General features: G+C 53.2%; 1 protein-coding gene across 1 annotated transcript in view; it reads right to left on the bottom strand.

Moving 5' to 3' along the window:
- The window catches only part of TRIM25 (tripartite motif containing 25), a 32,584-nt gene extending 16,556 nt beyond the window's left edge, over nucleotides 1–16,028 (bottom strand). Inside the window, exons 1-5 of the mRNA XM_055577561.1 lie at nucleotides 15,370–16,028; nucleotides 10,343–10,438; nucleotides 6,893–7,126; nucleotides 4,056–4,227; nucleotides 1,924–1,989 (exon numbers count right to left, since the gene is read on the bottom strand). Coding sequence (XP_055433536.1) covers nucleotides 1,924–1,989; nucleotides 4,056–4,227; nucleotides 6,893–7,126; nucleotides 10,343–10,438; nucleotides 15,370–15,969 — 1,168 coding nt within the window. The 5' untranslated portion in view covers nucleotides 15,970–16,028. The remainder of the gene's footprint in view (nucleotides 1–1,923; nucleotides 1,990–4,055; nucleotides 4,228–6,892; nucleotides 7,127–10,342; nucleotides 10,439–15,369) is intronic.
- Between the last annotated feature and the right edge of the window lie 218 nt (nucleotides 16,029–16,246).

The raw sequence follows: 16,246 nt of genomic DNA, 5'->3' as shown, positions 1-16,246 counted from the left end.
CTCTTCACTACCACGACTGAAATGAAAAGGGGAGTCCTGGATCTCATCCCTGCCGGCCTGAGGACCCTGCACATTCCAGACCAGCCCCACCAGACCCGCCCATGGCCCCACCTGGCCCCTGGCCGCCCCTTCCTCTCACTCAGAGCCCTGTCTCAGGGGTCATTTTCACTCTCCCCATCTCCCCACCTGCGTCTCCCCGCGACTCCCACTGGACCAGCATCTTGGGAGGACTCCAGGCTGTGACCTCGGCTGTGGGCACAGGGCTCCCTCCCAGTGACCACGGGAGCCTCACCCACACTGTGACGAGTCCACCCACGAGCCAGCCTGATGCCAGCATCCTCGGCTCGCGCATGCAGAGCAGGCTTGGGGGGGGGGTGGGGCGGGCAGTGGGAGGGAGGCTCTCTGGGCCCGAGCCTTGAGAAGGACACAGGTTGGCAGTGCGCGTCACCTCGTCTTCACATCGGGTGCTCTGCACGTGTCAGGCTCCCCTGACGGCCCCCTCCTCCCCTGTCCCAGGCATGCCAGCCCCGGGCTACACTCCACTCCGAAAGCACACACTTGTCTGCCAAAGACAAGCACTAAATACTAATGACAAGCAAACAACAACAAAAACTAGCCCAGAGTTCTCTCAGCCCCTCACCACCCCATGGCGGCGAGCAGCCCTCCTCCGTCCTCACCGACTCTTTCGGTCAACAGTTTGATGACATTTATTGCTGCTGTCCAGTCGCTCAGTTCTGTCCCACTCTGTGACCCCATGGGCTGCAGCACACCAGGCTCCTCTGTCCTTCACTGTCTCTCGGGGTTTGCTCAGATTCATGTCCATTGAGTCGGTGATGCTTTCTAACCATCTCATCCTCTGCTGCCCCCTTCTCCTCCTGCCCTCAATCTTCCCCAACATCAGGGTCTTTTCCAGTGAGTCGGCTTTTCACTTCATGCGGCCAGAGTGCTGGAGTCTCAGCTTCAGCATCAGGGACATACGCCTGGCCTTTAAAGAGCTCTCACCATCAGTGTCCCACATAAACCTCACACAACAGTCCTGTGAGGTCAACGCCGTTATGCTCTACGTTTGACAGATGAGGAACCTGAGGACCATTCTGCACCCAGCCCCCATCTCAACAAGGGTTCCAAAATCCCCAAGTGAAAGTGAAAATGACGGTCACTCAGTCATGTCCGACTCTTTGAGACCCCACGGACTGTAGCCCCCCAGGCTCCTCTGTCCATGGAATTCTCCAAGCAGGAATACTGGAGTGGGTTACCATGCCCTTTTCCAAGGGATCTCCCCAACTCAGGAGTCGAACCTAGGTCTCCTGCATGGCAGGCAGGTTAGGTGCCATCTGAGTCATCAGCCCATTACCCCCAAAGTGGAGGACAAAAGTTGATCTTTAGGGACTCAGGGAGAGGTAAGAAAGGAAAAATCTTCTTTTTTGGATCAAAGCACCATATGTAAATAGACACACCATATGTGGGGTATTAAACTTCATGTATGGGGTGATTATGAAAATTCTGTCTAAAAGGGCTTGAGGGGTAAAAGCAGAGGGTAATAATGGAGAAAAGGCTGAGAAGCTCTGTGAGGGCTGACTCACGTCACACCCGGGACTGAAGAGAGACAGCCTCTGCTCGGGGTGCTGCCCCCCAGGCCAGAACTTGGCGTCACGTTAAGTATTTCTCAAGACGAACCAGCTTTGGTCACCTTGCCATCCCAAGCAGTGGGAATATCCAGCGCTGATGGCTGGTCCTCCCAGGAGCCCTGCAACCTCCCCGCATCAGGTCGGTCGGTACTTGCCCCCAGATGCTTCCAGGCCACCCAGAACCCGGGGTGGGCTGGGCCCCCCGGGAGGAGCCATGACACCCTCTGGTGCCTCAGCCTGAGCACTGATGCCCACAGCTGCCGCCGCCCACGGGGATGGAGGTGCGACTACTTACTCACAGCCTTCTTCACAGGCCGGTGGGCCTTCGGTGTGTGTGGTGCGCAGGGTCCTCCAGCGTCCCCTGGGCCAAAGAAGGAGAGGTTAGTTTAGGCGGCTCTTCCACACCCAGCCAAGGAGCCAGCCTCACGGTGGAAGGGCAGCCAGCTGCAGGGAGCTTACAAAGGTGATTCCCACCAGCCTTCCCTCTGATCACTTACAAGCACTAGAAACGAGGCAACAGAAACACAAGTTTGGTGTGTTCCCTCTCTTCTCTGCCTTAAAATGTAACTGGGGTGGAGTCTTTTCTCTGCCAGCACCCTGCTCCACGACCGCTGACCTGTCTGCGAGCTGTGCTTGCTCGCCCGAACCGCGGGGAAGACTCTTCACCCAGGGGGCAAGACCAAGGCGCCTGCTGTGCCCAGGAGGTTCCTTTCCCCCGGGAGTCTCTCACCACTCTGTCTCCAGGCCAGCGAGCACAGGTGTAGCAGGAAAACAAACACACGGGGCTAATGCTCAAAATTAGCTTTCCCCTTGGCCACGGCCACGGCACACGGGTTGCAGAGGCTCTTCAGCAGGGCCATTCGGCCAGCCAGGCTGGGACTCAGGCCTGCTCCCTGGATTATAGACCAAACACCCAGCGTGTGCTGGGCTCTGTGCCAGGCACTGGAGACAGTACTGGAAGAAAAACAGACCCAGCCCCTGCTTTCACGGATCACAAGCTGGCAGGGGAGACAGAGGGCGATGGCAAGGAGGAGTAAAACGACAGGTGTGAAGGAACTTCCCAGGTGGTCCAGTGCATCCACCCTGCAAAGCAGGGGACGAGGGTTCAAGCCCTGGTTGGGGAACTAAGATCCCACAGGCCTTAGGGCAACTAAGCCCGTGAGCCTGGGCACTCCAGGGCCTGCAAGCCACAGCTAGAGGGTCCGTGCGCCTCGATGCAGGAGCCCGCATGATGCAACTAAGACCCAAGCAGCTACATAAATATATAAGTTTTTTTTAAATGACAGGTGCAAAAAGGGCCCCAAGGAAGGATAAGGACCTGGGACCTTGTCTGAGGAGCCAGAGTGGCAACAGGGAAGGTTGGCTGAGAAATGTCAATGTTTTAACTGATCTCCAAGGGAGACAAGAGTCACTTGGTGGAGTCTGAGCCCTCTAGGTGGCTGGGGGGGGATGCACAAAGACCCTGTGGCAGGGAGGTTAACATATTCGAAGAACTGAGCGTAAAGGGATGTACTGGGGGGAAGGGGCCGCTTCAGGGCTGGAGAGGTGGACGGGGCCTGATCAGGCAGGGGCTTAACAGCCAGACTCAAGAGTGTGGTCTGCAATCTAAACAAAGGAAATTCTCCAAAGAGGAGGCAGGGGAGAGGGTGCCAGGAGAGCAGACTGTCATCCTGAGGCGCTCTCTCCAGCTGCGACAGGAGCGGCTGCAGAGGAGCTGGTTAGGAAGTTGCCGCAGGTGATTCAACCGAGAGCAGGCATGAGGTGGCTGCGGTGGAACGAGCTGAGTCCGGAGATATTTAAGAAGAAATCTGACAAGGGGCTGGATATGAGCAGAAGGGCACGGGGTGGCGGTTGTTTAGTTGCTAAGCCGTGTCCAGCTCTTTTGCAACCCCATGGACTGTAGCCTGCCGGGCTCCTCTGTCCATCGGATTCTCCAGGCAAGAGTACTGAAGCGTTGCCATTTCCTTCTCAGGGGATCTTCCCAACCCAGGGATCAAACCCACGTCTCCTGCTTGGCAGGTGGATTCTTTACCACTGAGCCACCCGGGAGGCCCCAAGGTAGGGGGTATCAAGAAAGAATTTCATGTTTCTCTGACCTCCAAACTAGCCGCTTCCTTACCAAACAACACTGACAACCCAGAATCCATTCAGCCCATCTGAGCCAGCCTCAGACTCAGACCAAATAAAAGCCTATCCAGAAAAGCCTTTCATAACACCTGGCCACAAAAGACATTTTAGGAAGGATGGCTACAGTCTCAGGATGAGGTGAAGACTGCCCACTGCCTCCTAGATGAGGGTAGTGGTCTTGTAACAACTGAAGCTCAAGCCCCACTGCTCCAGAGCAGGACTTCCCTTCCCGAACCGCAGAGGGGACACATTCCGTTTCTAGAACCCCAGTGGAAAGCCTGAGAGGCTGCTGACAGTTACCTGGGATGGTGACCTCCTCAGGCTTCTTGTCCTGGGGCTGTCTGAGGCACCGCTTCAGCTCATTCTTCAGGTCAGAGGTGCCCTGATAGATTTCCTTAATCAGCTCGTGGTTCAGCTCCACCTTGGGGACGAAGACTGGCTTCGTGGTGATTCCCTGCAGCTTTGTCGCTTTCTGCAATGAGCCAGGGGGTTAGTTCAGGCAGGTCTGGTGAAGCTAGGGCCCGGGCTCAGGCCTCATGAACCCTGGAACGAGCTTCCCCATGCCCGTGGGCACTAAGTCTAATCAGCCTCTCAAAAGTGGCTGGGGGTTGAAGTGCCCCTTTAAGACACAGCCATCTGGAGGTGGAAGAGCCCTCACCTTACAAAGGGAAAAACTGCAGTCAAGAAATGACAGGTGTCCTGCCAGGACCTCTGCCGATTAGTACCAAGGACACAGCTGGGACCCAGGCCTCCTGACCCATGGATAATGCTCTTTCCACCACCATTGCCCCTCAAAGACCAGCTCTGAATGCATGTTCTGAAAACAGAACAGGAAGGCCCTGAGGCCTGCAGGATTCAGCCACACATCCAATGAAGGAGAAGAATCTTACGGAAGGTCTCCCAAGCTTGGAGACCAAATCAGATCACATGGTATCAAGAGGCCCAGACGTGGACTCAGAATCCTTCTGGGAGAGCTCGAGGCAACTGGATCAACAAACAGGAGTGAGCATGTGAGAAGAAAATGCCATCCTGCCCAGGCGGGCTAGAAGACCCTGCACACAGGAGAGAAGGTTCCTGGGCACTCCTGTGCCTCCCCAGGACCTGAACGTGGAATCTGGGCCTTTGAGGTGTCAAAGCAGCATGCCACCCAGTCACCTGGGCTCCCAGAGACACCCGTTGAGTACCTGGCACTCTGCTGTACACTAGACACACTGGGAGGGTAAAAGGCCCCTCTTGAAAGGCACAGACAGCCTTCGAAACAGACAAGGAAACAAGCACATCTAGACTGAGGTCATCAAGGGAGAGAGCAGAGGCAGGTCACATGCTCTGGATCACCAGCAGTGGGAAAACAATGGGATCCCAAGAAGATGGGGGAACCGGGGCTGCCCTGGACAAATGACAGGGTTTACGAGGCAGAGGCCAGTCTCAGAGTTCCCTGCCCACACTCAGGGCCTCAGAGGAGCACCCTGCTGTGGTCAGAGCCCCAGGCATGGGCTGGGGGTGGCTCGCAAGAGATAAGACTGCTGGCAAAGGCAGGCAGGTCACCAAGGGCCCTATGGGCCACGCGGAGGAACACAAAGTCAGAAAGGGTGTCCATGCTGTAGAAAGATACTTCCGGGGACCATGCAGAGGCGGGATGGGAGGAAGAAGGTGGAGGCCTAATGCAGGCAGCATCCCAAGATGGACCCCGAGCCTCCTGACTGCCCTGGGCGCACATGTTACACATCCTCACCCCCAGATTAAGGGCAGGAGAGTGAGTATGAAAGGGTATCACTCCTATGAGTAGGTTACATTACATGGAAACACTGAAGGAGTACTGCGGATGTAAGTAAGATCCCAAATCTGTTGATTTTGAGTTCTTCAGAAAGATGATTCTTCGGGGTGGGCCTCACCAAATCAGGTAAAAGCTCTTAAAACAGAAAGTGGGCCTTCCCGGAAGGAGAAATTCTCAGCTGGTTCTGAGGAAACCAGCTGCCCAGTCGAAAGAGGACCACATGCTGAGGAATCATGGCAGCCTCTAGGAACCTGAAGGACACAGGGCCCTCAAGCCTGCACCGCGAGGGACTGAACTCTGCCAACAAGCATGTGAGCTTCCCCAGAAGGAAGTGGCAACCCCCTCCAGCATGCTTCTCTGGGAAATCCCATGGAGGGAAGGGCCTGGCGGGCTACTGTCCGCGGGGTTGCCAGAGAGTCAGACACAACTTAGCGACTAGAAACAGCAACAGCAGAATATGCTCCTTTCTTCAACAGGACAGTCAGACTTCCTATTTATGAGTTATTAGAACCCACCAGTACCAAACACACTGGAACCCAACAAAAGAGAATTAGGCTCTTTTCTAAGGGGGAGAGAAATGCATGTCTTGGGGGAGATGTCCAAGGGACACAGGTATTCTGTCTGTGTTTGTCAGACAGGCAAAAGAGAGACATCAAAGAGTAGAAAATACTGAAAAATGGGTCTTGAGCTAAAACTCCCCTGAAGTTTGTGAATTTCTGGGAGTATGAAGCCCTCTGAATGAAGAGTTTAAGCCGTACACAAAGATGGAGCTCAATCAGGACTGGATATATTCACAATGACCTTGCTTATTCCAAGTGATTTGACCAGACACTGGCTGAAGAGAGCTTAAGCTGAAAAGGAATTAATAACGTTGTCGCTAAGATTCTGACAGATGTGAATAACAGGAAGAAGAACTCTGGGGCAATCCAGAAGGATAAAAGTGGAAAAGAGGCTGAACAGATACAAACTGCTGGCTGTATTGATTGAATCTCATCCCAGCTATGAATTCAAACAGTAGATCTATCATTTCAGAGAAACAAATCTCTTTTAATAAAGAAAAATTACACAGTGGGAAAAAAAAAAAAAAGCATGTCAGCTTAGAAGACAACCCTGAGCTCCAAAAGGAACATACAGCCTAGTGAGACCACAGCCTCAGCCACACAGAGTGTGAGGTAACGGACAGCTTTTCTTCTAAGCCACGCAGTTTGCGGTAAGTGGTCACAAAACGTAGAAAACTAATACAGCCTGTGTGTCTCGGGGATGCGTCCCAAAACCTCTTACCGCCCCAACCCCTTGAGAGTCCCGCTCCACACTGTAATTCAAGGCAGAAAGAGGATTCAACAACGTGCTCATCATGACCCACCTCCAGAAATTCAAACTCGTCCCCCTTAGTCAGGGCCAGTTCAACCTCCTCCTTTAGGGTCTGGATCTCACTCCTCTTCTTGAGGATGATCTGGTAAATGTTGTCGAACTTGCTGATGACCCTCTTCTCCTCTTCCTTTATCTTCCTTGTGGCGCTGGCCTCGGAGGCATCAATGAGAGCCTTCATCTCCAGGTATTCCTGTCTCAGCTGGTCCACCTTCCTATGTGCAGCGTCCTGAGAGGCCAGAACAAAAGGGCATCCATCAGACGGGCTAAAGGGCTGGGCCTGACACACGGAGTACCACAAGCTCTCACCTGGACTTCACGGGAATTCAGACAGGTGCAACCACTTTGGAGAGCAATCTGACAAGATCAGTGAATTTCATACCTTATGACCTAAATCCTAGAGGAAATCAACCCTAAATATTCCTTGGAGGGACTGTTGCTGAAGCTCAAATACTTTGGCCTCCTGATGCAAAGAGCTGACTCATTTGAAAAGACCCTGATGCTGGGGAAGATTGAGGGCAGGAGGAGAAGGGGACGACAGATGCTTGGATGGCATCATCAACTCAGCAGACATGAGTTTGAGCAGACTCGGGGAGATAGTGAAGGACAGGGAGACCTGGCATGCTGCAGTCCATGGAGTCGTAAAGAGCTGGACGTGACTAAGCAACTGAACACCACCATCACCACCACCACCTTAGGACCCAGCAATTGAGTCCAAAGAAGGTACCCTAGAAAAAGACTCTGCTCCTGAGACACCCGAGAATGCTCTAAGCAGCACTGTTTGAATAGCAAAATCAAGGAAACAAGCTGAATGTCAGTCAGTAGAAGACTGAAAATTATTCCCTGGGATGGAATATTAAACTATGATAAGGGAAAAACAACTTATAGAAGACACACAGTAAGAGGCACCGGACACAAGACTTAGAAACAAATAGAATGGCACATGTGCGCACTCAGTCACTTCCGTTGTGCCCAACTCTTTGCGACCCCATGGACTCTCTGCGACTTCTGGACGAGAGGACGAGGGATACAAAAAGGGAAAGACAAAGCCAGGCCTATATTCTCCTTGGCAATATTTTACTTCTTAAGCTAGAAAGCGGTTCATGAGTAATTTTTTTAAAGGGTATGAAGCTGCCCTAGACAATTTCCTCTAGAGCTACACTACATGCAGCTGAAGTGCCCTTGAATTACGGCCAGTCCAAGTTAAGATGTGAGATAGTATAAAATAAGAAGAGTATGAAACATCTCATTAATACCTTATATTGATTAAAATAACACTTTGGATATACTGAGTTAAACAAAATGTACTAACAGAACTAGTCTCGTGCATTATTCAGATTAAAGTTATGTATAAGGTTCGCTTTATATTTCTACTGGACGGCACTGCTCTAGAAGCTGCCGTTTCCCTTTACAGGTTGGGTCACCTCATCAGAATCGAACGTGACAAAGAGAAACACACACAAGAGGGCCAGGGAGACTGGAATTCAACTTTTTTTTTTTTTTGGGCCACACCATGCGACACTCAGGATCTTAGTTTTCCTACCAGGGATTTAAACCCAAGCCTCCTACAGTGGAAGCTCAGAGTCTTAATCACTGGACCACCAGGAATTCCTGAGAATTCAATTTACTTCTTAAACCAGTACCTGACCCTGCCACTTCCAATGTGACTATCAATGTCCCTGAGTAGTCATCCTCCTTCTCCCCTGTCAGTAAGAAAACACCCCTGGGTTCAGATGGGCACACGGCTGCCCAGCCACAGACTACATCTCCCAGCATCCCCTGCAGCTGGTCACGTGACTACGCTGCTGCCTACACAACGTGAACAAAAGTGACAAGCACAACACTCTCCCCCCTTGTCACTCCTTCTCACAAGCTACAGCTAAGATCTAATGGTGTCCCAGTGGCAGCCAGAGACGAGGAAGGGCAGGAAGAAGGCAAGGTCCTGAAGCCTGATGGGTCACAGGCCGCAGACCATCCCATAGCCTGCCTGGGTTACTCAGGTCCAGCCCTGAGCCGTCACAGTGAGGAACTCACACAGCTATCTTATTTAAGCCTCTGATTCGGAGGGGTATCTCTGCTACAAGAACTTAGCCTCTGCCCGCCAGTCAATACAGGTATTCTCATCTGCATTCTTTCACTTAAACCTCAAACTCACCTTCGGAAAGAGGTTCTGGAAGTAGATGGAAAAACTAAGGCTCAGAGATTTGCCAACATGACCACAGTATCACAGGCTAGTATTCTAATCTAGAGCTCATCTAATCTAACCACAGCTGTGGTGATGAAATCAGATGCTGCCACCCCAGAAAGGATGCTTAAAAATCAAACCTTCTCTCAATATAAAAGCACTGTAACCTTATAAAAATTATGAACCTGGAGGAAAAAAACCTCTATAATTCTACCACTCCAACACTTGCAGTACTGCTCCTTGACTATATTTCCTTCCAGTCTTTTTTCCTACACTTTCTGTAATGGGTTTAATGGTGGCTCCCTAAAAGTTACATCCGTGTTCCAGAACCTGGAAATGTGATCTTACTGAGAAAAGGAGTCTATGCAGATGTAACTAAGGTAGAAATCTGGAGCCAAGATGATCCTGCTTACCCAGGTGGTTCTAGATCCACTAGCAAGTGTCCTTATTAGCGACCAAGAGCAGACACAGAGGGAGGAGGCGATGTGAAGATGGGGGCAGAGACTGGAATGATGCAGGCCCAAGTCAAGGAATGCCAGAAGCCACCAGAAGCTGGAGAGGTGGGGACAGACTCTTCCTCAGAACCTTCGGAAGGAGTGTGGCCCTGTCGACACTTTGGGTTTGGACTACTGGCCTCCTGGAGGCCATTTTACAGATGATAAAACTGAGGCAGAGGGGACAGCACGGGGGTCAAGTTCACAAAGATAGAACGAGCTGAGACAGCGGCTTCAGTAAGTGGCAGATGTGGTCGTTCAAACCAAGCCTCTGCCTGCAAACAACCAGAGAACTGAACTGTGAGAGACTGCATTTCTTGAAACCCAAGTGTGTGGTAATCTGTTACAGTAGTCCTAGAAGACAAATACACTTTTTACAAACAAATGGATGCAGGAACTTCCCTGGTGGTCTGGTGGTTAAGACTCTGCTTCAAATGCAGGGGACATGGGTTCAATCCCTGGCTGGGGAACAAAAGTTGCTCCATGCTGCATGCAGCGCAGCCAAAAACTAACTAAATAGATAGATGCAGCTTTGGCTTCCTGTTTCTCTCCCACTTAAACCGTAATTACTTTTTATGTTTTAACCTTAATTTTCAGTGATTCCTCCCAGCCAGGTTGGACTCGTAGTCTATTAAGAATCTCTCTGGGCATGTAGATTTTTGCATGTTTTGTTGAATTCTGACTCTGTGAGTGGACCCAACAGGAGCTGTTCGGATGCCAGAGCTGTGCCCGCCTCCCCGGAGGGGCGGGGTGCCCCGTCACCCACCTGCGCCTCCTGCTGCCTGGCTCTCACGTCCTCCAGCGCTCTTGACGCCCCATTGATCTGGCCGTACATGACAGTCAGTTTTTGCCTCAACTTGTTCTGCAGAGAAAATGAACCGGGTAAGAACACACCTTGTCCCAGCCCCCCAGAAGTGCCCAATACCAGGGACCCACAGCTGTTTCCACCACCCGAGTCTCGCCTGCTTGCAGCTTTCTGATGCATTCTCGTATTTACTGCCTCCATCCTTTCAGGGGGACAGCGCAGTGAAGAAGTTATAGGATAGGACTTGGAGCTAGACAGAGCAGACTCAGTTCTCAGCTGTCCAACTGTCTCGCACCTGTTTCTCTGGTCAGGAAATAGATGCAGCTGTTCCTACCCTGCAGGGCTAGAAGGACAATTAACTGAAGCAGTGTCAGTCCTCAGTCTAGTGCCTGGATCTTAGCAAGGACAAACGTCCTTAGTAAACGTCAGCTTGGATTATTACAAGCTTCTTCACTAGAACCCATTTTACAGATGATGAAACTGAGGCAGAGAGGAAAGCAAGGGGGCCAAGCTCACCCAGACAGAATGAGCTGAGACAGCCGCTTCAGTAAGTGGCAAATGGAGTTGTTCACACCAACCCTCCCACTACAAACAACCAGCAAGCAGACAAAATACTGGGGGAGGAGGGACCTACTGAAAACCAATGGGGGATTAACAAAGAAAGGGAGGATCACACAGTTAAGATCCAGGAGAAGGAAACCCAAAGAGATAAGCCTGGCATCTGGGGTTCTCCCAGGGCCATCTGCCAGTTCCAGAACACAGCTGGGAGAGCCTCTGTGCGCCTCAGAGAGGCAGGGAGACAAAAACCAAAGTCCAAGGTTCACCTGATAAGCCCCACAGACCAAGCCCTCCAAGGGAGACACCCTGGAATAAGGATGAACCGGCGGCAAACCAGCTCAGTCCCTGAAACTGAACTAGGGTGATTCAGAATCGCTATGCCCCAGGTCACGTTTCGATGCACCAAGGCAGCTAATGCCACCCGAAGCCCCCGAGTATTTTCGTAAATTTTCATAATCACCAGCCGACTTGCACCCAACTCAGGCAAAATGCTGCAGTGTAGAAATGGGTAGGAAAATCACCACCACCTCCACCGTAATAACGGCAGCTGGTGTTGGTCATGAACTTACTCCAAGTCAGACACTGTTCTAGTACTTTTCACATATTAACTTTGTAAAGCTAAAAACAACACTAGGAGGTAGGGGATTATCCGCCCTAACAGATGACGTCACTGAAGCAGAATAATTAAGGGGCTTACCTAGGCCACATCACTATTAACTAGTGTACAAGATGCTGGTATTACAATAACAGACTTACGTCCAAACTGAGCACACAGGAAATTTCTAGGGGAAAAAAATGCACGTCCCTTAACTAGCTGGCTCAACAATACTCTGGCCTTCCCTTCCTCTCCTCTGGCTCTCCCAGGTCACTGACCTTCACTCTGGATTTGAATAACCCAGTGACAGTCACATGGAAAGGCTGGAAGCACAAACCAAGGCCACACTAACTCAACCTCGAAAGCCCAAGTCACTCATGGTGTTTCAGATATGACTTCTGTGACAATAACCTCTGACCCAGCCTCTAGCAGTGGCCAAGATAAACTGCGGCCAAAGGCAGAAGGCCAGCCCTGGGCACATCCAGCCTCACGGGTCTCAGACCTGGAGAGACCTCAGGACTCCTGGGGGCTGCCAACTGTTTCCAAGACCCACTCTCAGTGGTCATTCTTGTAGCTGTTCAGTCTCCTAGTCGTGTCTGACTCTTTACAACCCCATGGACTGCAACACATCAGGCCTCCCTGTCCCTCACCATATCTTGAAAGATTTTACACAAATTAATCAAAAGCATGCAACAGTCCCTGTTGGTACACAGGGGCCCACATGGCTATAGACCAAAGGAAAGCCACCCAAGGCCTTTGAGAGCAGCTAATCAAGGACAGGGAACTTTTCAAAGTTCTAAGCATCCCTTTACAGGCTGGGGACTTCGGTCCTCCAAGTAGGCACCAGAGTCCTGAGTCCACCCTACACCAGTGATCAAACCCAGCTGGGCTGGCTCTGCCGCCAGTACTGACCAGCAGCAGGGCTGGAAAAGGAGACGGGTTAAAGCAGGAGTTCCCAACCCTGGGCTGTAGGCTGGTACTGGTCCAAGGCCTGCCACGAACCGGGCCGCAGAGCAGGAGGTGAGCAGTAGGCGAGCAAGCGAGGCTTCATCTGCCGCTCCCCACACTGCCTGAACCACCTCTCCCTGTCTTTCACGAAACCATTTCCTGCTGCCTGCCAAAAAGGTGGGGGGCCGCCGGGTTAAAGGACGCAGCAGGCCAAGAGATGGAGGGCAGGCAAGGCTTGTTAAAAAGATTAAAAAGCTGAGTGTGCATGGCATACAGATAATCTGGGCGCAGATTTCAGCTCCAGGCCCTGGAGGTCGAGTAGAAGCTGTGGCTCCAGACCAGACTACAACGGGTCCTTCTGCCCCTCCCTGCCTTCTGCCTCCTGGATAAGAACTGCTAGCAGGCCTTCTGAGCAGATCTAGGCCTCCCAAGTCCTCAGGCCCACACGTTCTGAGAAGAAGAAAATCTGAGCAGTCTAACACCCTCCATGCAGCAAACTCTCCTCGGGGAGTTTCTGAGTAACAGAAATGTTAGCAGGAGCTGCTAGCGAGCTATAAAAATGCCACGCATGGGGAATTCCCTGGTGGTCCAGTGGCTAAGAATCCACCTTCCAATGCAAGAGACACAGGTTCAATCCCTGCTCAGGGAACTAAGATCCCATATGCCAAGAAGCAACTAATCCTGAGAGGCTGTGCTCTGCAACTAAGACCGTCAGAGCCAAAACTTAAAATGACTATTTTTTTTTAAAAAGCAACTCTGATCTCTGTCAACTGAAAAGAAAAAAAAAAAAAAAAATACACAGCCTAAAAGCTAAGAAGTGAAGTGTTAGTTGCTCAGTCGTGTCTGATTCTTTGCAACCCCATGGACTGTAGCTTGCCAGGCTCCTCTGTCCTTGGAATTCTCCAGGCCAGAATACTGGACTGGGTAGCCATTCCCTTCTCCAGGGGATCTTCCCGACCCCGGGATTGAACCTGAGTCTCCTACACTGAAGGCGGATTGACAGCTATGTTTAAAACAAATAAACAAAACCCGCCATTTATGGATCACCTCATTAATCCTCCCAACAACCTCCTCAGATAGGCATCATTATTGGGCCCTTTGATGGGTTCCCAGCCAGGAAGTAGAGCCAGAATTCAAACCCAGGTCTCAACATTCAGCTCTGGTCAGAGTCCGAGTCAACCAGCTGGGCCCTGGGGCCTGCCTAAGAAGCACTTCCCAAACAGCTCAGCCCCATGGAGCCTCCTGGCCACTCTTGGATGTGCAGAGGGAATGCTATTAATTCCATTTTAGGGATGAAGAAGCTGACCCTCAAGAGAAATGCAAAGACTTGCCCTGAACCACAGCTGATGTACGCAGAGCAGGCCTCCAGGCTCTGAAGGCCAGGCAGGTTCTTTCCTATAACAGGTGGAGACCCAAGTGGGCTGGGCCTGAGACAGTTGTACCTCCCAGGTCAACGCCAGGCAAGGCCTGAGGGACTCAGGGAAGCAGGCCGCAGGAACCCAGCTCAGCCTGGACAGGCAGACGAGGCAGGGAGGGTCCTGCCCAGGCCAGAACAGCACCTGCCCCCGAGCCGTGGAGCCACTGCAAAGGTCCCCAGGCTTCCCATCTCCTTAGACAAAACAAGGACAGTCCCGGTTTTCCCTGAGAGCCTGGGAGAGAGAAAAGAACCCAGGCCTCACCCTGAAGTTTGACTGAAGCAAGGAAAGGGAGTGGGACTACACCTGTTCAGCCTCTGCCTCCATTCCAGACGGGACATCAGGGTCCACGAACCACTGAAAACATCTCAGACCAAGAAGGGCCCTGAGGAATCCACCTGATCCCCCTCCTCACATTGCTGACGAGGGCCAACCTCAGGCAACCACTGAAACCATCTCAGACCAAGAAGGGCCCTGATCCCCCTCCTCACATTGCTGATGAGGACCAGCCCCATGATTTAAAGTGGCTCAGGCAGGAGAAAGGGCACAGCAAGTGTGCGGCTGGGCCTCCTGTCCAGGGCTTCCTGGGACCCTGCCCACCCTCCCCCTCATAGTGGTTGGTCCTCCCTGGTCACCAGAAGTCTCTGGCTCACAAAGACTTTATCTCACATGACCTCAGAAATGTCCTGTGCTCTGAATTCCAGGACTTGGCTTTGAGGCTGATCCACCAGGAGAAACAGCAACAATGATGTCGGACCAGCTGGCCAATGACCACTTGGCCACTTGGGTTAACTCAAGTGAAAGGAACTTCTCTGAATGTCCATTTCCTATTTCCTCAGCTGTAAACAACTCATTATACCCACCACCTGGGAGCCAGGGGAACTTAAGAGAACAGAGGTAACCTCTAGCCCTCATATTTGATGTTCAAAACCCTCTACTAAACATGTCAGACCACTGCTAAAGTAAAAGTGTAGTCATTCAGTCATGTCCCACTCTTTGAGACGTCAGGGACTGTGGCCCGCCAGGCTACTCTGTCCATGGAATTCTCCAGGCAAGAACACTGGAGTGGGTTGCCATTCCCTTCTCCAGGGGATCTTCCCAACCCAGGGATAGAAGCTGAGTCTCCAGCATGGCAGGCAGATTCTCTATCATCTGAGCCACAAGGGGACCCCCAGATAACTGCTAGGCTTAATGCAAACAACATATCAACTGTGTCTTAAGTAGTTAGTTCCCTCTGTAAAATGGGTGAGTGGGGTGAGCCACGAATACGAGGACTGTATGTTCTCATGACCCCTTCTACCAGGACACTGGCTGTGCCCCTGCCCCCATCTCAGGCACTGCAAGGCCTGAGGGTGCCCCTCCACCGCCCCCACGGGAATCCGCCTGGTCGGCCACACTGCCCACAGCGGGGCCCTGTGAGCCACCCAGCCGGCCCAGGCTGCCTCTCGGCACCGCCGCCCACCGCCCCCTACCTCCAGGTCGGTGCTGGCCTCGTTGAGGGGCGCAGGCGAGCAGGTCTTGTGGTCCACCAGGCAGACGTGGCAGATACACTCGCTGTGCTGGGGGCAGAAGAAGTCCCGCAAGCGGTTATGCCTGGCGCACTTGCGGCGCATCAGGTCGCGGACAGGCGGCTGCAGCGGGTGGTCCTGGAAGGCGGGGCTGTCCAGGTGCGGCCGCAGGTGCTCCTGGCAGAAGGAGGCCATGCACACCAGGCACGTCTTCACGGCGGTGGCCTGCAGGCAGTGGTCGCAGGCCACCTGGCCGGCCGCGCTGGGGGCGGCGGCACGGGTGGGCGGCGTCCAGTCGTCGGCGGCGAGCGCGGGCCGGGCCTGCTCGGCCTGCAGGAACTGCTCCACCACCGCGCACAGCACCGTGTTCTTGCGCAGCTGCGGCCGCGCGGCGAAGCCGGTGCGGCATTGCGGGCAGAGATACGGCGCGCCCTGGACGGCCCAAGTCTCGTCCAGGCACGCGCCGCAGAAGTTGTGGCCGCACGGCGTGGTGACCGGGTCCTTGAAGGGCTCCAGGCAGATGGAGCACGACAGCTCCTCGGCCAGCGGGCACAGCTCCGCCATGGTGTGTCGCGGGCGCCCGACGGGACGTGCGGGGATGCGGCGGCGCAGTGGCCCCGAGGCCGCCGAGGAAACGAAACCAAGAGGCGAGGCGGGGCCCCGGCTTCCAGGAAGTCACGTGGGGCAGGCGGGGCGCCCCGGGCGGGGGCGTCCCGGGGTCCCCGAGGTCCCGCCCGCCGCGCTCGGGCCCCGGCGACGGGCGCTGGGTGGGCGCGGGGCGCGCAGTGCCGGACCCCGGGCGTTCAGGCCGGCCTCTCGGCCCCCGGGCCGTTCCCGTGGC

This window comes from Bubalus kerabau, chromosome 4 (genome assembly GCF_029407905.1).
Source record: "Bubalus kerabau isolate K-KA32 ecotype Philippines breed swamp buffalo chromosome 4, PCC_UOA_SB_1v2, whole genome shotgun sequence".
Taxonomy (NCBI): domain Eukaryota; kingdom Metazoa; phylum Chordata; class Mammalia; order Artiodactyla; family Bovidae; genus Bubalus; species Bubalus kerabau.
The sequence above is the reverse complement of the archived record's forward strand: the minus strand, read 5'-3'. Positions and strand labels throughout refer to the sequence as shown.